At 60.8% G+C, this 22395-nt stretch overlaps 3 protein-coding genes across 8 annotated transcripts; all 3 read left to right on the top strand.

The window, feature by feature from the left end:
- Positions 1 to 4966: 4966 nt before the first annotated feature.
- MYADML2 (myeloid associated differentiation marker like 2) lies at positions 4967 to 6973 on the top strand. The gene has a single exon (XM_045569730.1). It carries the CDS (start codon positions 4967 to 4969, stop codon positions 5888 to 5890), a length of 924 nt encoding a protein of 307 aa, XP_045425686.1. The 3' UTR covers positions 5891 to 6973.
- Positions 6974 to 9527: 2554 nt separating this feature from the next.
- Positions 9528 to 13978, top strand: PYCR1 (pyrroline-5-carboxylate reductase 1). Of its 2 annotated transcripts, XM_045569733.1 has the most exons (8): positions 9528 to 9575; positions 9955 to 10079; positions 10271 to 10341; positions 11039 to 11218; positions 11443 to 11664; positions 11880 to 11972; positions 12104 to 12267; positions 13173 to 13978. In XM_045569733.1, exons 2-8 carry the CDS (start codon positions 10013 to 10015, stop codon positions 13336 to 13338), a joined length of 963 nt encoding a protein of 320 aa, XP_045425689.1. In that variant the 5' UTR covers positions 9528 to 9575; positions 9955 to 10012; the 3' UTR covers positions 13339 to 13978. The 2 variants fall into 2 exon arrangements, with proteins under 2 accessions (XP_045425689.1, XP_045425688.1); XM_045569732.1 differs by lacking the exon at positions 11443 to 11664 and having other exon boundaries at positions 9538 to 9575.
- A 2607-nt stretch (positions 13979 to 16585) lies between these two features.
- MAFG (MAF bZIP transcription factor G) lies at positions 16586 to 22144 on the top strand. 5 transcript variants are annotated; one of them, XM_045569735.1, is made up of 3 exons: positions 16586 to 16648; positions 20603 to 20666; positions 20754 to 22144. In XM_045569735.1, the coding sequence occupies exons 2-3, from the start codon at positions 20631 to 20633 to the stop codon at positions 21204 to 21206; spliced, it is 489 nt and encodes a 162-aa protein (XP_045425691.1). In that variant the 5' UTR covers positions 16586 to 16648; positions 20603 to 20630; the 3' UTR covers positions 21207 to 22144. The 5 variants fall into 5 exon arrangements, with proteins under 5 accessions (XP_045425691.1, XP_045425693.1, XP_045425692.1 ...); XM_045569737.1 differs by lacking the exon at positions 16586 to 16648 and adding an exon at positions 18443 to 18528; XM_045569736.1 differs by lacking the exon at positions 16586 to 16648 and adding an exon at positions 19774 to 19868.
- Positions 22145 to 22395: the final 251 nt, after the last annotated feature.

Below are 22395 nucleotides of genomic sequence, written 5' to 3'. Positions count from 1 at the left end.
GCAGCAGGAAGTGGGGTGGGGCCTCCGCACTATGTGCTCACTTCTCTGTGAATCTATGACTGTTCCAGAAAACAAGCTGTATTTAAAAAATTTATAGGCCGGGCGCGGTGGCTCACGCCTGTAATCCTAGCCCTCTGGGAGGCCGAGGCGGGTGGATCACTCGAGGTCAGAAGTTCGAGACCAGCCTGAGCAAGAGCGAGACCCCATCTCTACTAAAAATAGAAATAAATTTTCTGGACAACTAAAAATATATATAGAAAAAATTAGCTGGGCATGGTGGCACATGCCTGTAGTCCCAGCTACCCGGAAGGCTGAGGCAGGAGGATCGCTTGAGCCCAGGAGTTTGAGGTTGCTGTGAGCTAGGCTGACACCACGGCACTCACTTTAGCCCGGGCAACAAAGTGAGACTTTGTCTCAAAAAAAAAATATATATATATATAAAAGCGTTCTTTCATTCATACAAGAATATCAATGAAGCCATTTATTATTTTTAAATTAATTTTTTAAAGTGTGGTAAAACAATTTATTTTAAAAATCATTCTTCTACTTGGGAGGCTGAGGCGGGAGGATCGCTTGAGCCCAGGAGTTTGAGACCAGCCTGGGCAACAATACCCCTGTCTCTAAAGTAATAATAATAATCATTCTTTTTTCCTAGTTGAGAAAGCAATACATATTCATTTCAGAAAACCTGGAGAACCCCGAGGCATCTAAACAGTAAGCAAACGCACCTGTTCATCCCGTAACAGGCATTCACCCCAGTCCTTCTCTCCGCGAGGCACACGGGAACCTCCGGGCATGGCCCCCCCACAGGAATCCCAGTCCCGAGGGACCCTCTCACCACGCCCGCCACCCTGCTCTGCTTCTCGACCTGACGGATGGTGGTGCCTCCCAGTCCGCAGCACGCCCGAGTCCCTGCTGGTTTTTTGAGGGGTCTTTTGAGACGGTCTTGCTGGACTAGAGGCGTGTGCCACCACATCCACCTGATTTTTTAATTTTTTGCAGAGACGAGGTCTTGATATGTTGCTCAGGCTGGTTTCAACTCCTGGCCCCAAGTGATCCTCCTGCCTCGGCCTCCCAGTGCTGCGATTACAGGCGTGAGCCACCGTGCCCGGCACCGTCCTACTGTTGAAACTTTAGGTGATTTCCAGCTAAATACTCTGAAAAACGTTCTGCTATTTCCACCCTGCGAGAAGCTGCCCATTGTGAGAAGTTTCAGCAGCTGAGAACAGAAGGCGTCACGGCAGCTGAGCAGCGAGGGGGCTGGTGTCTGGAATTTGGAACGCGTCCCATCTGGGGGTGTGCTAGGTCCCCAGGGGCCTCGCCAGCTGGTTTCACGGTGAAGCAGACGCCTATTGCTGGCTTCCGTTCCCAGGGTGGCCGAGCGGAACCCGAGGGGTGCAGGGAGAGGACCGGACACGGTGGGGGCCGAGCTCTGTGTGTGCAGCACTCGAGGGCACAGCACCGGGGCAAATCGAAGGAAGCTGATTGTGTTGTGATCTGTTCTGCAGCCCCTGAAGGGCCCTTTCCAGAGAAGCAGCAGATGACAACTCAGGAGGGGTGACGGTAAGACCCTGGGCCTGGGGCTCCCTGGGGGACCTGCAGCCACACAGCATCTTCTGCCTCTTGGATGCTTCCTTTTCTCGTCATCACTGGTGAAAACGTGGTGGCAGCCACCCAGCCACGGGTAGGAAGGAGTTGGGGGGACAGATGGTCAGAAGGAGCCTGGGCTTTACCCAGGGCCTGGGGGTGCTTGGGCATAGCGGTCACCGCAGGGGTCAGGAAGGGCCGCTCCCCAGGGTGGGCACTGAGGCCCTGAGTCTGGGCTCACCCGGCAGGACAAGCCAGGTGCTGCTGCAGGCTTTGGGGGTGGCCAGTGCCCAGTGGGAGCCGGTGGCTCAGGCCAAGCAGCTTCAACATCACATGGAGGACAACGCAGAGACCTCCAGGTGAGGGCACCGCCCTTCCCAGAGAGGCGAGAAGCTGACACCGAGTGTGGCATCAGCCTGGAGCCCCCCAGCACACACTGCCCCGTCCAGGCCCAGGCCCATGCTGGCCACGGCTCTCTCCTGGGCAGGCCACGCTGATGGCACTCTCGCTCTGCAGGGCAGAGTGGACTTGCCGTGGGGCTGGGCAGAGGGCCTGTCCTCGTCCCTGGGAGCTGACAGACAGTCCCAGGCGCTGTTCTTGGAACACTGCCAGATGTGGGCTCCCAGGGCCGCCCAGCGGGGGTCCGGGCTTCATCCTGACCTCTGTAGAGGCCTCCAGCCAGGGCCCTCCTGCTGCCTACACACTGATGCAGCCAGCCCTGCGCCCCTGGGGACACCTCTAAGTGCTGGCAGTGCTGAGGCCGGGCTTTCCCGAATGCCCCATGTTTCAGGCACCACTAGCTGCCCCCTGTGGGTGGGGGCAAGTGGAGAGGAGGGAAGCAGAAGTCAAGTGCACCACAAGAGGTCGAGGACACCATGAGAGGTCAAGGACACCACGAAAGTGCGTTTGAAACGTAGCTGGGTTCCAGGTTTTGATTTGCTTAGCCATGAACTTCGGCTGAAGCATTGCACATCTCTGTGTGATATAAACTCAACTCTTTGCTCCAATTTCCTTCCAGCCCTCTGTGGTCCGGAGGCAGCAGGAGCCACAACCAGTTTCCTCCCCTGCCCTCGGGCCCTTTCCCGTGTCAGGAGCACTTGTCCCAGGGGCAGGAGGTGCAGCATCTGCTTCCTGAGGGAGCAGGACCTGCCTCCTGCGTTCCAGAGGGAGCTGTCCGGCTCACGTGAGCAGCAAGTGTGGACACCGCGAAGGTCGACCTTGCCCTTCTTCCCCCGCCACACAGCGTCCAGACATCACTTCAGAGGACTGAAGACCTGAAGACCAATGTGAATGCTTTATTTCAATATCACATGAACTGTTTTGGAAACACCATAAGGAACCACCTTAGAGCAGATGACCAATATGATTCCACCTGCAGGGGGTGTGTGCTCACGGAGAAAGTTGGCTGCAGGAAGCATCAAGGAACGCTGAGCCCCCCGGGAAGAGTGTTAGGGAGCGCAGGAACTACAAACAGGACACCACCCCAGCAGAGGCTGCACTGTAACGCCCAAACCCCGTCTGGTTTTCCCGCCAGAAGCGTGGAGTTTGGAATCGAGCCATGTGGAAAGGGTCAGGCAGCACACATTGAAAGACCGTCATGAAATATAAAAACATAGCCGGGCATGGTGGCGCATGCCTGTAGTCCCAGCTACTCGGGAGGCTGAGGCAGGAGGATCGCTTATGCCCAGGAGTTTGAGGTTGCTGTGAGCTAGGCTGACACCACGGCACTGACTCTAGCCTGGGCAACAGAGCGAGACTCTGTCTCAAAAAAAAAAAAAAAAAAAAAGAAATATAAAAACAAATGGAGACAGCTCCAGATTAAAGTACTCCGAGACACGACAGCCCCACGCAATGTGTGACGCCTGGTCAGATCACGGCTGAAAAAATTTAAAACACTGTAATGCATATTTTGGGGACATGTGGGGAAAATCAAATACCGACCGTGTATGAAGAGATCATTGTGGCCAGGCCCGGTGGCTCACGCTTGTGATCCCAGGACTCTGGGAGGCCAAGGTGGGAGGATCATTTGAGCTCAGGAGTTCCAGACCAGCTGAGCAGGAGGGAGACCCCATCTCTACAAAAATAGAAAAAAACTAGTCAGTCATCATGGTGCACACCTGTAGTCCCAGCTACTCAGGAGGCCGAGGCAGGAGGATTGCCTGAGCCCAGGGGTCTGAGGTTGCCGTGAGCTAGGCTGACGCCACGGCACTCTAACCGGGGTGACAGAGCGAGACTCTGTCTTAAAAAAAAAGAAAGAGAGATCATTGCACAGAGATTCTCCAGGGATGGCCTCGGTCTTAGGAGATGCCTGTGGAAGCATCTAGGATTGAATTGTCAAATTAGCAGACTTAATTAACTAATTAGTTACTGGGGTGGTCGGGGAGAGAGCTCAGACACAGCAAATTATTCACGAGTCTTGGATCTCGGTGAGGGGGACAGGAGGGTTCATTGTGCTATTCTGCAACTCTTCTCAAGATTTGAAATTTTTCTAACTAAAAAGTTCAGGAAATATCTACAAGGATATACACCACGAGATGTTAACAGGGGGTTGAATCCAGGTGATGGAATTATAGGCAATTTTTCTTTCTCTTTTCCTGTATTGATTGCGCCTGAACATGTATTAATTTTAATCAGAAATAAATTTTTTTCTTCAAAAAAATGTCATATTTTAGCTTAAAAATGGGAGAGTTGAGTTTTTTCTAGGTGTTTCCATGCCTAGAAGAGACAAGTGAAGAGCTCCACAATGATCCCCGCAAACAATAACTACACCCCCAACACCCCCAGTGGGGCTGGGGGCTCCCTCCCCTTCCCCACCTGCCCCAGGGGTCAGAGCTGTGTGAGCCCCAGGGACACTGTCCACAGCGTCCTGAAACCCCCAGCTCTGGAATAAGCTGCCTGCAGAAAGGGTAGGATAAACGACAGGGAAAACCCCGCAGGTCCCCGAGCCTGGGCTGCGGCCACCCACCTCCTTGTGCCTCGTCCCTCAGCACGGCTGGCCCTGGAGGCTGCTGGAGCTGGGGTGACCTGGCGGGGACCCCATGCTCTCTGCTCTCCTCCCTCCCCTCCCCCATGGGCCGAGGAGCCGAACGACCGGACTGACAGGCGCAGGTGCTGCGGGAGGCGGGGCTAGCAGCCCGTGGCTTAAAGGCCCTGGCAGGGGCTCCGTGTGGGACTCGGGGGTCAGATGTCTCTCCAGGATGGGGACAGGCGCGTGGGCTGCTATTCCTGGGCTCTGATAGCGGCTATTTATAGCGCTGGGGGGGGGGCCTCCGCACACAAGCGGCGGAGGAGCTGCACTGTCACTGTCACCGTCCGCTCGGCCGCGGCTGGCTGCTGGCACCTGCCACCGCGGGAGACAGAGGGGCTCGGTGCCGGCCAGATGGGCAGCACCATGGAGCCCCCCGGGGGTGCATACCTACACCTGGGCGCTGTGACGTCCCCCGTGGGCACAGCCCGCGTGCTGCAGCTGGCCTTCGGCTGCACCACCTTCAGCCTGGTGGCGCACAGGGGAGGCTTCTCGGGCGTGCAGGGCACCTTCTGCATGGCTGCCTGGGGCTTCTGCTTCGCCCTCTCTGTGCTGGTGGTGGCCTGCGAGTTCACACGGCTCCACGGCTGCCTGCGGCTCTCCTGGGGCAACTTCACGGCGGCCTTCGCCATGCTGGCCACCCTGCTGAGTGCCACGGCCGCGGTCGTGTACCCGCTGTACTTCACACGGTGGCAGTGCCCGCCTGAGCCCGCCGGCTGTGCCGCCAGGGACTTCCGCCTGGCGGCCAGCGTCTTCGCTGGACTCCTCTTCCTGGCCTATGCTACGGAGGTGGCCCTGACGCGGGCCCGGCCCGGCCAGGTGGCCAGCTACATGGCCACAGTGTCAGGGCTGCTCAAGATTGTCCAGGCCTTCGTGGCCTGCATCATTTTTGGGGCACTGGTTCACGACAGCCGCTACGGACGCTATGCGGCCACCCAGTGGTGTGTGGCCGTCTACAGCCTGTGCTTCCTGGCCACGGTGGCCGTGGTGGCCCTGAGCGTGATGGGCCACACGGGGGGCCTGGGCTTCCCCTTTGACCGCCTGGTGGTGGTGTACACCTTCCTGGCCGTGCTGCTGTACCTCAGTGCCGCCGTGATCTGGCCCGTCTTCTGTTTCGACCCCAAGTACGGTGAGCCCGGCCGGCCGCCCGACTGCCCGCGCGGCAGATGCCCCTGGGACAGCCAGCTGGTGGTGGCCGTCTTCACCTACGTCAACCTGCTGCTCTACGTCGCAGACCTGGCCTACTCCCAGAGGATCCGCTTTGTGCCCACCCTGTAGCCCGGCGGCAGCAGCCCACCCGCCTGCACTCTCTGCCGGGGGCACCAGGTACTGTGAGGCTGAGCCAGGTGAATGGAGACCTCAGGGAGAAAGCAGGAGGGCAGCTGGGGGCGCAGGGCAGACGCGGTGCCGCAATGGGACGTGCTGGCTGCTGCACTTGTGGCAGAGGCAGGGCAGAGGGGCGGAGCCTCCCCTCTCGCAGCCCAAGGCTCCCATCTCTTTCCCCCTCTGGCCATCTCCCAGCCCTCCCTGGGCTCAGCGCAGGTCGCTGTACCACATGGGAAATCTTAAGTGTTGTCACTACCCATTTTGCAGTTGGAAACCCTGAGGCTAGTAAGAGGCTCTCAGTACATCTGTCAGTATCTGGGGACCACGCACAGGCTGGGCAATACAAGTTGAAAAAGAAATGACTTCCAGACTTGCAGGAAAGGGCTGGAAATGGACCCAGGAGAGCACCAGAGCCAAGTCAGCTGAGGGAGGGGTGTGAAGGGGCAGCTCCGGAACGCTGGGAGGAGAGCCCTGTCTGCAGGCTGTCAGCTGGCACAGCAGCCGTGAAATCTGGACTGACCTCACCCCCTCTGGGGAGCCTCCCAGTGGCCACAGCGTTGGAAGCAGAGGAGGACTGTGCTGTGTCTCACAGGGCTGCCTCCTGGGGGACCCTTGGGCTGTAGGTGGCACAGGTAGCCTGGAAGGCCCCACAGAGGCCAGCAGCACCACTAGGACCATGGCGTGCCGGGGAGGAGCTCGTTCCAACCCAGTCACAGGGCTGCCACCTGGACGCCCACCCTCGGCTGTGACATAGCAGCTTTGGCTGCAGCCTGGTCCAGGCAAGAGCCTGGCGTGGGGCAGCCTCTGGGTCAAAGCTGGGGCACTGCACACCTCCGTGCAGGTGTCCTGCTGCCCAGCCACCAGGGCCAGCATCCCCTGCGCTCCAGCCAGCTCCTCCTGCATGAGAACCTGGACTGGACCAACCTAGACCAAGCCCACCAGCCACCCCGAGCCCAGCCTGGGGGCAGCAGCACAGCTGCCCCTCAGGCCATTGACTGGGCCCAGGTTGTGGAGCAGGAAATAAATGTCAGTGTGGATGAGCACCCTGGTTCTGGCTGAGAAGTCTCTACCGAGGGGCTGTGGCCACTTGTACCTCCTGGGCCACCCTTCCCAGCACACTTGGAAAAAGGGCCTGGATGAGGAGGGAAGTGGCCCTTGGGGTGCCCACGCTCTGAGCTGCAGGCACGGCTGGGCTTGCCCCCTGAGGGAGGGGCAGCTGGTGTCCTTGCCCTTGGGTGGGTGAGGCCCAGGTGGGCAGAGAGGAGTGGAGGTCTGGCTCAGCCTCCCCCTCTCAGGGACCCTCAGCACTCACCCCCATCTGGAGGCCTCCAGGGGTCCCAGGCATGGGCGTGGACAGAGGGGTTGCTGCACCTCCTGTGCAGTGGACCCTAGCATGGGCTCTGCGGGCTCCAAGCCAGGACCTGTGCTGGTGCCATGCATGTGAGACAAGTGACCTCCACCTGCTCACTGGGAGGTCACGCTCCGGTCAGCCAACAAGCAGGGTCTGGCCTGATGTCCTTTGCGTGGAGGGGTGGTATTTTGGGCTCAATGGTAGATCCTGATGGGGGCAGGGAGCTGCTGGGTCTGCAGGTGTCCTGAAGGCCCCTGCTGGCTGAGGGTTGGGGGTCGGGGACCATTTAACCAGGTGATAAAGGAACATACGGACCACGTGCTCCCCAACTCCCAGGAGGCCTGGCCACCAGCCTCGGGGGGACCCTGCTTTGCCCTGTGCTTCCTCTGCTGGCCCAAATTCTGTTACCCGCTCCCGGACTCCCTTCCTGTCCAGTGGCTTCTGCCCCCAGCACCCCACCCAACCTGAATCTCAAAGGTCCTGAGAGAGACAGAGAGGGGAGGGCGCCCAGGGCGACACCTGGGTCTCGCAGGAAGCTCACCTCGAAGTCAGTGCTGTGGGCGGTTTGGTCCCGGGACCAGAGGATGGTCCTTTCTGGACAAGCACTTACACAGCTCTTCCCTCGGAGGTGGGGACTAAACTCACTGCTGTCCATGTGGTTACTTTAGAGCAGTGTCCTAGTGTCAGTGGTGGTCACTAGGTGGATAATCACCTGCCTCCAGGGCAGAAACGTGCCTGCCGTTCTAAAATCCTGTGCTGCAATATCAGTTAAGACTCTACACAACAGAAAACAAAACAGCTCACCTCTGGCCTTGGTGGGGGCTGGACTGTCAATGATCACTTCTTACTTTGCCCTTAGTCCTGCTCCTGACAGGACCCCAGACAACCCCAAAGCCCACATGCTCTGAGCGTGTCCTCGGGGGAAATGACCAGAGCCTTAGACTCCCTGAAACCCAGGGCCAAAATACTCCACGGGCTCTGCAGGGAGAGGTCAGGGATTTGGGGGAGCACAGGGGACCGGCCTCCTCTGTTCATTAGGTGACCACCACGTCCGGATAGTGGCCCGGAGTCGTGCAGTGCTCGAAGGTGCCCTGCACCTGAGACTCTGCAGACTAGAAAGCACCAGGTGGGCAGAAGGAGGTCTGGATGGCGCGGCCTGACCTAGACTACGCTGGTACCTCCCAATTTTGAGATTTGAAGAATTTACGAGTCTCTGAAGGGCCTTTCTAGACCCAGACAGACCTGCGCCATTCAACCTCCTGGTGCAGGAAATAAATTTAAAAATGACAAAATGGGCCGGGCACAGTGGGTCACACTTGTAATCCTAGCACTCTGGGAGGCAGAAGCGGGCAGATTATTTGAGCTCAGGACGTCGAGACCAGCCTGAGCAAGAGCGAGACCTCATCTCTACTGAAAAAAATAGAAAGAAATTAGCTGGACAACCAAAACCATAGAGAAAAAATTAGCAGGCATGGTGCCGCATGCCTGTAGTCCCAGCCACTCGGGAGGCTGAGGCAGGAGGATTGCTGGAGCCCAGGAGTCTGAGGTTGCTGTGAGCCAAGCTGATGCCACGGCACTCTAGTCCGGGCAACAGAGTGAGGCTCTGTCTCAAAAAAAAAAAAAAAAAAAAAAGACAAAATGCAGTATCAAAATAGTGACATATTTTAAATGTTTTCACCGGCAAATTATTTGTTGACCCTGCCCCCTCCCAAAATAAGGAAAAAAAAAAAAGAAAACGTTGGAAATGACGGCGCCGGTTAAAGGTACCCATTCCCGCGAGCGCAGCACCAGCGCAGGGACCCCGGCCCCCAGCGGGAGCGCACGGCAGAGCCCCGCGTGGGCAGCTCCTCGCAGGGCCCCTCGGGCCGCCCCCTTCGCTCGGAGCCCTCAGCCCCCACGTGCGGGTCCCGGGGTGGGGGGCGCGTGTCCGGGGGTCGTGGGGGGGAGACGTGGGTCCGAGGGGCTCGTGTCCGGGGGTCGCGGGGGGAGGCACGGGTCCAGGGGGCGCGCCGGGAGACGCAGGTCCGAGGGGCGCATGTCTCGGGGTCGCGGGCCTGGGGGCCGCGGAAGGCGCGCGTGGTAGCAGGGTTGGTCAGCCGCGGCGGGGGCGGGGGCGCGGATGATGCAACTGCCCCGGGCGCCGCCGCAGCTCCCAATTGGCCGGCGTCCAGCAGCCGCACCTCCTGATTGGCTGAGGCGGCGGGGGCGGGGCTGTCGGGCGCGGTGCCGCGTGGCCGGCGTGGCGGGCGCGGCGTGGCGGGAGCAGCGGCTGGGCGCCTTGCGCAGGTAGCTGGGCTGGGGTCCGGGGCCTGGGGCTGGCGGGCGGCGGCCGCGGGGCGGAAGGGGATGCGCACGGGCGCCCCCTGCTCGGGCGGAGCGGGAGTCCGGACCGAGTCCGGACGGAGCCCCCCGGGCGCCGGGTCCTAGCCGGCTCTTCCCCCTTCCCCGGGGCGCCACCGTTCGGCGCCTGGACCCCTCCGGAGGGGTCTGACCCTCGTCAGCAGGCCGGGGGCCGCTGTGGGCGGAGAGCCTGGCGCAGTTACCGGGCGGGGCTGTTGGAGCAGACCGGCGGGGCCGGGGCGGGGGGCGCGCGGCCGCCGGGGAGTGACGAGCCCGGCACTGCCCACCGAACGTGCTCTCCGTCCCGCCCGGTCTCGTCCCGCAGTTGTCCCCGCAGAGCCGTGCCAGCCCTGAGGGCTGTGGGCAGGGGGCCTCTGGACATCATGAGCGTGGGCTTCATTGGGGCTGGCCAGTTGGCCTTTGCCCTGGCCAAGGGCTTCACAGCAGCAGGTAGGCCGCGGGCCTGGGTGGGCGCTGCGTGGGGTGTGGGTCACAGGGCCAGTCCTGTGGGAAAAGGCAGGTTCCATATGTTTGGGCCTGGTTAGGAGGGGGAGGTGGGATTTTTCTCCACTCTTCTTCTTGGGAATGTGGGGGAAGGAGACCAGAACTGGCCCTGAGGGAGGAACTGTGACCCCCCACAGGTGTCCTGGCTGCCCACAAGATAATGGCTAGCTCCCCAGACATGGACCTGGCCACGGTGTCTGCTCTCAGGGTAGGTGCAGGCTGGAGGACAGGCAGGAAGGCTGAGTCTCTACAGGGCCGGCCAGGGTGGTCATGGGGTGTGACTCTCCTGACAGTGGAGGTCCAGGAGCGGGGAGGTGCTGCAGCCCCACCCTAGTGAGCAGGGACCTTGGCTGGGGTGTTGAGCAGACCCTCCTTGCCGCGCCTGTGGCTCTCGTGGGAGGCTCTCTGGGACCTGGGTGGTGGGTTTGTGTACTCCCGAGGGAGGGGGTGTTGGTTGGAATGGGGTTCCCTGCATGGGGTTAAAGTTTGAGCAGGGGTCCTCTGGGGGCACAGCCTAGAGGCCCAACAGCACACCTGGGACTGAGCACAGCTTTGGTTTGCCAAGGCCGGGCAGGGTTTCCGATCCAAGGGTGGGCAGCCACCCAGCTGCACACCACCCCCCACACCTGGAGGCTGGGGGTCTGAGGGGGCTGCAGTCCAGGGTAGGGCAAGCCAGGGCTGTGACATAGATGGAGCGTTCCTTTTTTGTCCGCAAAAGGAACACAATCCAGAGCAGGATGCTTTCTACATTTCTGGGTAGGAAGGGTAGTTGAGGGAGGGTCAGAGCCTCTGCTGTTTTCCATGCAGGGTTCATGGCTGGGGGAAACTGGGAGGGTGAGGCGGGGGTGGGGGTCGGCCAGACAGCCACAGGAGCAGGCTCAGCCCACCGTGGCCCCCCCTCGCAGAAGCTGGGGGTGAACCTGACACCCCACAACAAGGAGACAGTACGGCACAGTGATGTGCTGTTCCTGGCCGTGAAGCCGCACATCATTCCCTTCATCCTGGACGAGATTGGCGCCAACATCGAGGACAGGCACATTGTGGTGTCCTGCGCGGCTGGGGTCACCATCAGCTCCATTGAGAAGGTGGGCTCTGAGGGCCGGGCCTGGCAGGGTCTGGGGAGGGGTGCAAGCGCGTGCTGCAGGGTGGGCAGGTGCCTTGGCTCTCTCGAGGCTCAGTTCTCTTCTGTGAAAGGGGTACAGTGACCTGACCCACAGCAGAACTCAGGACTTTGCGGGGGCGGGGGGGGGGGACTGTGTAGACACGTCACACTTGAGGCCAGGGTGGACATAGCTGGTTTCTCCTCCAGAAACTGAGGGTGTTCCAGCCAGCCCCCAAGGTCATCCGCTGCATGACCAACACCCCAGTTGTGGTGCGAGAGGGGGTTACCGTGTACGCCACGGGCACACACGCTCAGGTGGAGGACGGCCGGCTCCTCGAGCAGCTCCTGGGCAGTGTGGGCTTCTGCACGGAGGTGGAAGAGGACCTGATCGATGCCGTCACAGGGCTCAGTGGCAGTGGCCCTGCCTACGTGAGGACTGTGGGCAGCTGGCGGTAGTGGGCACTTCCTAGGACATCTGTACATCTGTCCCTGCTCCCCAGGCGGGGGCGGCGCTGTGAGGGCTCCAAGGCTGTGGGAACCGGTGCTTTGCCCTCTTCCTCCCCCTCCTCCCTGCCCCAGGCCCCAAGGGCACTGCGCAGAGGAGAGACCCAGGACAGTGGTTTAGGGGCCTTTTCCCCCCACAGGCGTTCACAGCTCTGGATGCCCTGGCCGATGGGGGCGTGAAGATGGGGCTTCCAAGGCGCCTGGCAGTCCGCCTCGGGGCTCAGGCCCTACTGGTCAGTTTGTTTCCTGACCCTCTTGTGGAGGCTGCTCCTCGCAGGGCCCCGAGGCTGCGCTGGGGGCGGGGGGCAGTGGCCTGCAGAGGCAGGTGGGTGCCCCACGGCTGTCAACCTCTTTCTGGCTGCAGGGTGCTGCCAAGATGTTACTGGCCTCAGAACAGCACCCGGGCCAGCTCAAGGACAACGTCTGCTCTCCCGGCGGGGCCACCATCCATGCCCTGCACGTGCTGGAGAGCGGGGGCTTCCGCTCCCTGCTCATCAATGCTGTGGAGGCCTCCTGCATCCGGACACGGTGGGCCCCCAGCGACCCGCTCCCAGCCACCCATCCCAGTGGAGTGGAGCCCTTGGTCTTGCACCCGTCTGCCCAGTCATTCACTCGGCAGATTTTTTTTGAGCTCTGGCCGGGCACTGGTTCCCCAGGTTACAGCTTGCAGTGCCCTCACTACCTTCCATCATTCTTTGAGAAGGGGATGTTCACAGAGGTGATGGGCAGCCTCCTCTGGGCGACCCCTGTGCCCCTATAGTTTCATTGTCATCATGACCAGGATGACCACACAAGCCAGGGAGCTGGACCAGTGTGGTAGCCAGGCATGTTAGGGACCCTCTGTGGGCCTGGTTGCAACTCCTTCCTCCTGGCCTTGCCAGGGATTGAGTGAATTAGACAAGCGGGTACGCAGTGACATTCTGGCACGAGGGAAGCTGAGTGAGAGTTGGGAAAAAACCAAAGGGCAGCGGGGAGAGAGCTTGGTGTCTTGCCTGGGATCCTGCAGTTGGGAGTTGCTGTCCCCAGGTCAGGGTGCAGGGTGGACTGGGCATCTTCCTCATCGCGTGGCCACTCTCCAGTTCAGACACCCCTGAGTGGCCCTGCCTGATGGCCATGAGAGTTCGCCAGTCCTGCCCGCCCCGCACCAGCCCTCAGGGGAGACAGGCATGAGCACGTGTCCCATAGTTGGTGAAGAGGGCTCGGGTCTGGGGGCACCGTGGGTAGCTGTGGGGACCCTGCGCCAGCATGATGTCGGGGAGGGTGTAGCTGGCAGAGGGACTGCAGGTGCAAAGGCCCGGAGGTGGGGTGACAGCACAGGCACCCCCTGGCCCAGCAGGCACTGGGTGCCGCGTGCTTTGCTCCCTCTTCCCTGGTGCCCACTTGGGCTCCAGAAGGAGGGAGAGCCCCAGACCAACTCCTCACTGCCTCTCCAGGGAGCTGCAGTCCATGGCTGACCAGGAGAAGGTTTCGCCAGCCGCCATCAAGAAGACTGTCCTAGACAAGGTGAAGCTGGACTCCCCTGCGGAGGCCTCTTTGTCCCCTTCTGGCCACACCAAGCTGTTCCCCCGCAGCCTGGCCCCAGCAGGCAAGAAGGACTGATGTATCCGGCCTGCCCATCATCCTGCCTCCACTTTCTCTGCTCTCCTCACTCAAAGTTCCTGTGCTGGGGGTCTCTAGCTAGGCTATGCGGAGCATCCCCACAGTGGCCAGCCACCTATGGCCCTGATCAGCTCAGGGGTCAGCTGGGGTCTGAGCCAGTGACCTCGCTCATTTCCCACTGGAAATCTCCAGGTCTCCAAGTGTTTCCCAGCCCAGAACAGAGAACAGAGGTGGATTCTCTGACCTCAGCCTCCCTTTTCCTCTGCCCCCAAACCAAGTCAGGACCCCCTTCCTCTGGGAGCTCAGGAGGCCTGGAGGGTCTTCACCCATTCCTACCTCCAGTGTCTGCTGGCTCGGGCTTGGCTCTTCCCCATCCCCTGCTGCCCCTTCCCTGCCCCTACTCACAGGAAGTTGCCTGTCCTTTCTGCACGGGGCCCAGAGGGTCCCAGGCACAAGGGACCATGGCTCTTCTTGGCCAGTTGCCAAGCACCCGTGATCCCATGGAACATTTGAGAAAAAGGCTCCACCGATGAACTTCCTGCAGCCACCAGCACTCAAGCCACCATCCTGTTCCTGGCCCAACTGGCGGGATGCTGTCACTCCAGCCCTCTAGGCTATATAAATTGGTTTCCAGCCCTCAGTGCCCTGACTTCTTTGTTTGTCACGCGTGGAGAGAGGCCTCTACCTATGCTAGAGGGTTGGATACTAGAGGCTGAGCCAGTGACCCACACCCCAGAGCCCCGAGGTCGCGTGGCAGCCAGGCTGGCCAGTGAGGCTGAGAGTCTCCCGCTCCCAGGGTGGGGTGCAGCTGAGCCCCAGTGGTTAGAGGCCTGCCTGGAGGATGGCATTGCAGGCTGGGCTTGGTGTGCTCTGCTGTGGGAGGGGCACCAGCCGCTGCATCCTCCACCCTCCCCGCCTGTTAGGCTGATGTCTCACCACGCGCTCAGGCCAGGCAGGGCCAGGTTCCTGGTGAGGAAGGAACCCACTAGAGAGGGGTTCTAGGGTTCTCCAGAGAGACAGGAGAAACAAGACACACACACAGACCATGTACAAATATGGAGAGATTAGAGTCTAAGGAATTGGTTCACACAGTTACAAAAGCTGGCAAGTTCAACCCAGAGGGCCAGCAGGCAGGTGGAGCAGACAGGATGCTCCTGTCTGAGGCCTGCAAGCAGAGCAGCAGGTGTTGCAGGTGAAGCCCGAAGGCAGCCTGCTGGAGAAACCTCCCTACTGGGGAAGGATCTGCCTTCCGTCTAGTCCAGTTGTGCCTGCGATTACACAAGGCTCACCTGCATTATGGAGGGCAAGCTATTATACCAGTGAAAATGTTAATCTAATCTAGTGTCATGCAAAACACCCTTCCAGAAACACTCAGAATAACGTTTGACCAAATAATCTGGGCACCCTGCAGCCCAGTCAAGTGGACACACAAGATTAGTCCTCCCAGGAGACCCACCAGAGCAGAGGAGCTACTGAGGGCTGGGTTGGCAGCAGGCCCTTTCCAAGGGCTAGGAGTGCTCTTGCTTTTCCAGGCAACCAGCGGGTACTGAGTACACAGTGAGATGAGGCCTCTTCCCTCCAGAGGACACAGGAGCCTGAGGGGAGCTGGGCTGGGTGTCTGCAGTGGGCTCCCCTGCGGGTGGGAGAGGGGATGGGCAGGAATCCCGAGAAGAGGTTTCCAGGAACTTCACCACAGGGTCCTGTTTCCAGAGACCCCCATGGGGCCACTGCAAAAGTAGGGCTTGGCACGTGTGAGGAGGGTGGATGGACACTTGGAGACAAGAGTTCAGCCCTTCAAGGCTAAGGGGAGATGGCAGGTGCAGCGGTTTGTGCCTTAATCCCAGCACTCTGGGAGGCTTAGGTGGGAGGATCACTTGAGCTCAGGAGTTTGATGAGAACAGCCTGGACGACAGCGAGACCCCATCTCCACAAAAAGTCAAAAGAACTTAGCAGGGTGTGTGGTGCACACCTGTAGACCCAGCTACTTGGCAGGCTGAGGAAGGAGGCTCAGTTGAGCCCAGGTGTTAGAGGTTGCGTAGAGCTATGATGACGCCACTGCACTCCAGCCCAGGTGACAGAGCAAGGCCCTGTCTCAAGAAAAAAAAAAAAAAAGAGTTGAGGACTTTAGAAGTCATGCGACCAGCATATTAAGCCCGTCTACTCTGTGAGGCTCCGCTACACCCAGTGCAGGGATGGGGAGATAGAGGTCTCTGGCTGTCTACTTCTGCCAGGAGCACATAACGGCAAGAACCACACACAGCCCTCCTGAGCACGTGGGACATGTGCTGTGGGACTCAGAGAGAGGTGGCTGGCAGGGGCTCGCAAGTGAAGCCTCTGATGCCTTTGCACCCAGCCTTTTGGGGTTGGCCTCTGTCGTACCTTGGTCGTTCATGCACTGGCACTGAACCCCATGAGGACCACAGTCTGTCCCTGCCTCTCCATCTGTCACCTCAACAGCCTGGCGCGGTGGGTCACCCCTCCTGGCCTTACACCTGAGAAGGGAAGAGGGGTGAGTAGGAAGTCCAGAAACTGCAAGTGGAAAGTGGACCCCTCCAGGTTCTCTTCTTTCCCTGGGTCGCCCTCCTCTGGGAGTTTTCAACAGCAACGAAGGCCCGCGCGGAGAGCGCAGAGGCAGACGTGGGCCGGAGCCACGTTCCAGACGCCGAAGAAACAGGACAGGAAAGGTGCGTTCACGCGGCGACCCAGGCTGCAGCCGCCGCCCGCGCCATCACGCGCCGCCCCAGTGAACTCCAGGTGCGGGCCCTCGCAGAGGACGGGGCACGCGGCCCGCGGCGCCCTGCGGGACGGAGCGCGAAGCGGGACTCGGCGCGCGGGACCCCTGCGCCCGGCCCCCTAGGCCTCGGTCGTGCCCTTGGACCGCAAGAACACAGCGGCCTCGAGGCCCGGGCGCTCAGGACTCGGGGCCAGGCCAGCAAGAGCCAGCCCGGGCGCGGGGCGCGTTGCCAGGGGCGACGGCGCCGGGACGCGCAGGCGCAGTGCGGCCCGCTCGCCCCGCCCCCGGCCACCGCTGCCGCCCCGCCTTCCCCTTTAAGCGCCCGCCGGCCGCGTCGCAGCTTCATGAATGGAGCCCACGTGACCAAACATCATGTGACGTCTGTGGAGCGGCGGCGGCGGCGGCGGATCCCGAGCCTGGTCCGGCCCGGCCTTCCCAGCGCGCTCGGCCCGGCCCGCCAGGCGGCCAGCACCCCCGAGCCCCGGGCCCGGACCCCTCGCTCCGGCCCCCGCCCCGCGCGGCCTCGGAGCGCGCGGCCTCGTCCCGCCGACCTCGGCCCGCCGGGCCCGCAGTGTGGTAAGTGCGGACGGGGGGCGGCGGGCCGAGGGGCGGGGGCCGGGCTCCTCCCGCGGCGCCGAGGGCGGCGGGGTCCTGGCTCTGGATCTGCGCGCACCTGCCGGCGGCCCGTGCCTCGCTTTCCCCGCCGGCCGGGAGCCGGCCCCGGCCCTGCAGCCCGGGTGCCGCGGTGGGCCGCGGGCGGCGGCGGCGCGCGGGCCGGGCGTGTACGGAGCCGACTCGCGGAGGCCCGGGCGTCCTGGGGGAGGGGCGGCCGGGGCGGCGGGAGGAAAGGGTGGGGTCGAGCGGGCCGCCCCGGGGTCCGCGCGGGGGCCGGGCCCCGCGCCGCGGATTCCTCAGGTGGCCGCGTCGGCGCTGCCCGCGCGCAAGGGTCCTTGGCGCGGCCGGGGAGGGGCAGGCGGCGCGCGGGGGGCGGCCGGGAAGACCCTGCTCGCCCCGGCTCGGCTCCGTCACTCGCGTGCCAGGGCCCGGGGGAGACTTGCTGAGTCATCAGCATGAGGTCACTCGATGCTCGAGCTGGTGCCGGGGGGGAAAGGCGCGAGGGCCTCGGGGACTGAAGGGCCGGCTGGCGGGCGGGCGCGCGTGGGGCTGGGGCTGAGGGATCGGGCCCTGGGGCCCCGGCCGCCGGTGCAAGTTTGGGCCGCGCGCGCCGATTGAGCCAGAGTGCAGTAGGAGGAAGTAAGTGGAGGGGACTCGTGGCGGGTTTTCTCCCGGGGCCGAAGGTGAAGCCTGTCCGCGCCCTCCCAGGCAGCTCTTCTCAGGCAGCTGGTCTTGGTCGCGGTTTCCCAAACTGGGAAATAGTTCCCTGAGTGAAAGGAGGGGAGGAGCTTAGGTGGGCTGTGCTGGCCGGGCGGGGAAGTAGGCTTTTCCTGTGACTGGCCTGGCTGGGCCGGCCCGGCAGCCCCTAGCGAGACAAGAAGGCAGTGGGGGAAAGTCCTGGGTGACAGTGGGCAGGGCGAGGAGAAAGCAGCGGGACTTAGCAGGGAGAATCAAGTGTAGACAGCGGGGGAGCAGCCGTCCCTCTCTCCCCAGCTGCCTTGGCCTCTGGGTTGATGCTGCAGGTGGTGGGAGCTTTGAGGGTGCAGCTGATGGGCTGGTGTGGAGGGCACCGGGGTGGCAGAATGCAGCTCCCAGTCATCCCAAAATTGTATGCACCTGAGGTGGTGTCTTTTCGTGAAGTTAGCAAAGAGAGTGTGACCCTGCTGGGTGTCTGGCCCAGGACTCTAAGGAAATGACAACCGAGGGTGGTGTGGCCAGAGCCACCATCCTGAGGCATATGGGTGGTTCCTAGGAGGGGTTTATAACTAGGTTAGGCTGACCCTGTGGTTTGCCCTTAGGATGGCCTCCCCAGCACACAGGCAGCACACAAAACACACTCTCGCTGGATCCTGAGCTTATAGATGCTAGATGTTTTAGGACTTCACTTGACCTCTGGGTTGGAATTTTACGCCCTTGGAATATGCAGGGTCCTGGAGAGGTGTTTCCTGAAGCCTTCTCAATCACTTAGACCTCATTGGAAATGAAGTTTTAAATTCTTTTCAAAGAGTGACTTTTGGTATCTGAGGGCTTCTGGAGGAGGTGGGTGTGGAGGGCAGGCAAGAGTGAGACCCACCTGGCCCCGGGTGCCATAGTGTCAAGGCCACACCTAGCCTGGAGTTCTGGTTGCTGGGGTCTGCAGGCCAGGACAAAGGAGCAAGGCAGGCAGGCTGGCCTCCTGCCTAGTGTCCATGCCCCAGCAGAAGGGGGTGGGGCTGCCCAAACCTCCTTCCCTTCCTACTCTCAGCCTGAGTGCCTCTTCCATGAGATGGGCTCTGCCTCCGGGGTAGAAGAGGGTGAAGGATGTCAGGGCCCCAGCTCTGACCCGCCTTCAGTACCAGGAGGTAGGCTGAGGTGGGAGGCCAGCTTCTTGATCCAGCTTGTGGGATCCCCTTCCTTTGACTTCAGGAGGTGCCCTGGGCATCCCTCCCAGCCGTCCCTGTCGGCTGTCTCTGCCTGGGCAGTGTGAATCCCAGGGTTGCAGAGGCCAGGCCAGGAGGCGGGAGGCCTTAGCTTGCTTAGCCATGCCCCTCCCCCACTGCACACCCACACACACACACACACCTTTGATTAGGAGGCGACTGGCTGCACTTGTGCTGAGTTCAGGCCTTCTGCGCAGGGCGAAATCTGTCGAGGAGGCACTTTTCAGCTCCCAGCCGCCTCACTCGGCACTTTTCTGTGTGGTCTCTTCAGGAAGTCACCATTATATCATTGTGCATAGCAGTCGGGTGAGGGGATTATGGGGGAAAGCTAGTGCCAGAGCAGGTCCCTCCACCCGGACTTGTGCTCAAGGCTGGGGAGCCCCTGAGGGCTTGGCTTTGAGGGCAGGCATGGGGCCAGCTTGCAGGAAAGACACCTCCAGAGGACCTTCTCACCTCCAGCTTGGGTCTTCCTCTTCCTTTGATCTGGAAGAATCCAGTGGCTGGAGCCTTGGGGTCTTGTGTCTGAGGCTCCTTGTGGCCTGGCAGTGGGGAGATGTCTCTGGCTTCCTTCCCTACTCTTTGCCCATAGTCCACCTCCTGGTGCAAGGCTGGGTCAGGTGGAGTCTCTACCTGGTGGGAACATAGGCCTCCACCTAGCCAGCCCACACTTCAGCCGCATCTGATGAGGGGAGAACCCTCCACCCTAGGCCAGAATTGCCTGAAGCACTCAGCTCCTCAGGAGGAGACTGCAGTGTGTCTTGTCTTCCAGCCACTTTCCTGCCTGCCTCTAACCGGGAAAGAAGCATGGTGGTGGGGAAGTCTTTGCCCAAGGGTCTAGTGGGGACTGGACTGAGCCCATAATCCCAGAAGGGTTTCTGGGAGGAGGTGTCCTTGGCAGGGCTTCAGAAAACAGAATGTGAGGTCGGGGGCTGGAGGGGCAACTGAGTGGGTGGCAGTTGACTGTCTGGTCCGGCCTCCCAGCCCTTTTGTTCTTGTTCCCTGGCCCTGTGGGCACCAAGCTGGGCAGGGGCCAGAGCACAGTCAGTGACCAGAGGGGCTGACCACCCCTGCCTCCAGCTGAGCAGGTCCCAGGGGCCAGTTGTGGGCCCTTGTGAAACACCCTGGGTGGGGTGGGGCAGGGTGCAAGATGCTGCAACCCAGTGTGGCAGGATGGTTACTCCATCAGTGGAGGAGGTGGACAGAGAGGGCCGGAGGGGCCTCGGGCCAGACTCCTCCTAGCTGGATTGCCTGCTGCTTCCAAGGTGGGGAACTCCCCAGCCAATCCTGCCAACACAGCCAGACTTGCTGGGCAACCCACTCCCAGCTCTTCAAAGTTGGAAGTCTCTGGGAGAATCAGAACTGCCCCGCATCTTCCCCTCTGGCTGAGTCCCTGGTGGGGACAGTCCTCCTGAGCCTCCAAAGGAGTGGGGGCTTTGTCCCAGGCTGGCTTAGGGGAGGCAGCTATAGGAGGTAGGACCCTGGAATATGCATGCACAGGGTCCCTGCTGTTGGGCAGGCTGTAGGACTGCGGCCCTCCTGGGGCGATGTTGGCTGGCGGGCCTGGGGAGTGCCAGCGCCTGGTGAGGGAGGTGGCGATGTGCTGAGTCAGCGTGACTCGCCAGGAACAGCCGCGCTCTGGGGCAGCACTGGGGTTATTTTTAAAGCTCCCTGCTTCCTTCTAGGCTTCCCCCTCCCGCATCTTAGTCCTCCTAATCTCTCCCCCAGCCCCTTTGTCTTGCTCTGCTTCCCTTTCAGCCTTCAGTTCCCCTTCCCCCATCGGGCCTTCCTGACGTCCCACCTGGTTCCCTAGTGGCAGGGTGGGCAGGGAGAAGCTCAGCTTGGGAGAGGCAAGGCCAAGGGTTGTCCTCCGACCAGGTATTGGGGGCTGGGCACCTGGGCAGCAGGCTCATGCATGTGTGTGTGCGTGTGTGTGTGTGAGTGAGAGTGTGAACTGGAGTGGTCTCTGGGGTCCTGACCTCTGCTCCGTGTCTTGCAGGAGTGCCTGCTCGCTGTGCCCCCGGGTTATGACGACCCCCAATAAAGGAAACAAGGCCTTGAAGGTGAGCAGCAGGGAAGGGTGTTCTGGGCTCAGTGGCATGGGGAGGCGTCCCTGCCTGGCCGTGACCTGTGTGCTGTGCCACCCCCAGGTGAAGCGGGAGCCGGGTGAGAATGGCACCAGCCTGACGGATGAGGAGCTGGTGACCATGTCGGTGCGGGAGCTGAACCAGCACCTGCGGGGCCTGTCCAAGGAGGAGATCATCCAGCTGAAGCAGCGCAGGCGCACGCTCAAGAACCGTGGCTACGCCGCCAGCTGCCGTGTGAAGCGGGTGACCCAGAAGGAGGAGCTGGAGAAGCAGAAGGCGGAGCTGCAGCAGGAGGTGGAGAAGCTGGCCTCCGAGAACGCCAGCATGAAGCTGGAGCTCGACGCCCTGCGCTCCAAGTACGAGGCCCTGCAGAACTTCGCCAGGACCGTGGCCCGTAGCCCTGTGGCACCGGCCCGGGGCCCCCTTGCCGCTGGCCTGGGGCCCCTCGTCCCTGGCAAGGTGGCCGCCACCAGTGTCATCACAATAGTAAAGTCCAAGACGGACGCCCGGTCGTAGGGATGCGAGGCATGTTTGCCCAGGCGGGTCTTCGAGGGGCCACTAGGCACATGGTGAATTCGGCAGCCCCGTCTCTCTTTCCTTTCCTTTCCTTTCCTTTCCTTTCCGTTCTCTTCTCTTCTCTTCTCTTCTCTTCTCTTCTCTCTCCTCTTCCCTTCGCTCCCTTCTCCCTTCCCATCCCCCCCTCCTTCATTCCCTGCAAAGCACAACCTGCACCCCAGGGGCACTGGGCTGAGCCCCTTTGATCTAGTTGTCGTAGTGTGTTTTGTACGTTGGGATTGGTCAGTTTGGCGGTGACGTGGGGTTGCCCCTAACCCCCTTTGTACCAAGGTCATGCAGGCTTGGAGTCCAGAGCCGGCACTGTGAGAATGGAGGAGCAAGTGCTCGCACAACCCAGCAAGCCCCCTGGCCTTGCGTGTCCCTGAGTGGGGAGGGCTCCTGTCTGCCCTTCACGCTCGGGTGGCTGCTGGGCTGAGAGGGGGCAGGCAGCTCAGCCCAGCTGAAAGAGATGGGTTCTGCTCTGAAGAGTAGGGTGTCCGTGAGTGCCCTGAGCGGGTGTGCCACCAGCCTGGGTACCGAAGCCGCTGGGGGTGTATGTGGCTAGGGGCCAGGGTCTGCAGCACGTGAGCCTGACCCGTTGCGCTGAATGAGACCAAATCACTGGTTGTGAGCTTACGTGAAGGGTGTGTACCGTGTGTCCTGCGATGGGTCCCGTGTCACTGTTTACATGACCTATTTGTGTGGTTATATAGCCCTTTATTTAAAAGAGAGAAGTTCGTTTTACGAAGTTATTAAATTATATGTTTAAAAGCTAAAGGAAGAAAAGAGCTGCAAAGTATTTATAAAACTGTCTTTTAAAAAAAAAAAGAACAAGCAAGAAGAACATTTGACCATATAAATGGAAAAGGGAAGAAAGTATATTAGAAACTTTGCTAGTTTAAAAAAAGAAAAAAAACAAAAAACAAAAAAAAATCCCTTTCTTGTAAACTTATGGACAACTCTTTGTGGCTGTTGGAGTTTAGTTTTTATATACACAGAGTTATCAGACATTATTTATAAAACTTAGTTTAAAAAAGACAAAAAAAAGCCAAGCCGTGAGCCGACCAGAGGCCGTCCTCTTTGATATCTTTTGCAATTGTACCGAAAGTGACTTACTCCTTCGCCCTTCCTGCTTCCGTCTCTTGCCGGT

This window comes from Lemur catta, chromosome 15 (genome assembly GCF_020740605.2).
Source record: "Lemur catta isolate mLemCat1 chromosome 15, mLemCat1.pri, whole genome shotgun sequence".
Taxonomy (NCBI): domain Eukaryota; kingdom Metazoa; phylum Chordata; class Mammalia; order Primates; family Lemuridae; genus Lemur; species Lemur catta.
Note: the sequence above shows the minus strand (reverse complement) of the source record. Positions and strands in the feature narration are given on the sequence as shown.

Coding starts and splice junctions, on each gene's coding strand:
- MYADML2 (XM_045569730.1), top strand. CDS start 4,967: ATGGGCAGCACCATGGAGCCCCCCGGGGGTGCATACCTACACCTGGGC.
- PYCR1 (XM_045569733.1), top strand. CDS start 10,013: ATGAGCGTGGGCTTCATTGGGGCTGGCCAGTTGGCCTTTGCCCTGGCC. Junction 11,219..11,442: donor CCATCAGCTCCATTGAGAAG/GTGGGCTCTGAG, acceptor TTTCTCCTCCAG/AAACTGAGGGTGTTCCAGCC. Junction 12,268..13,172: donor GCCTCCTGCATCCGGACACG/GTGGGCCCCCAG, acceptor CTGCCTCTCCAG/GGAGCTGCAGTCCATGGCTG.
- MAFG (XM_045569735.1), top strand. CDS start 20,631: ATGACGACCCCCAATAAAGGAAACAAGGCCTTGAAG. Junction 20,667..20,753: donor AAGGAAACAAGGCCTTGAAG/GTGAGCAGCAGG, acceptor TGCCACCCCCAG/GTGAAGCGGGAGCCGGGTGA.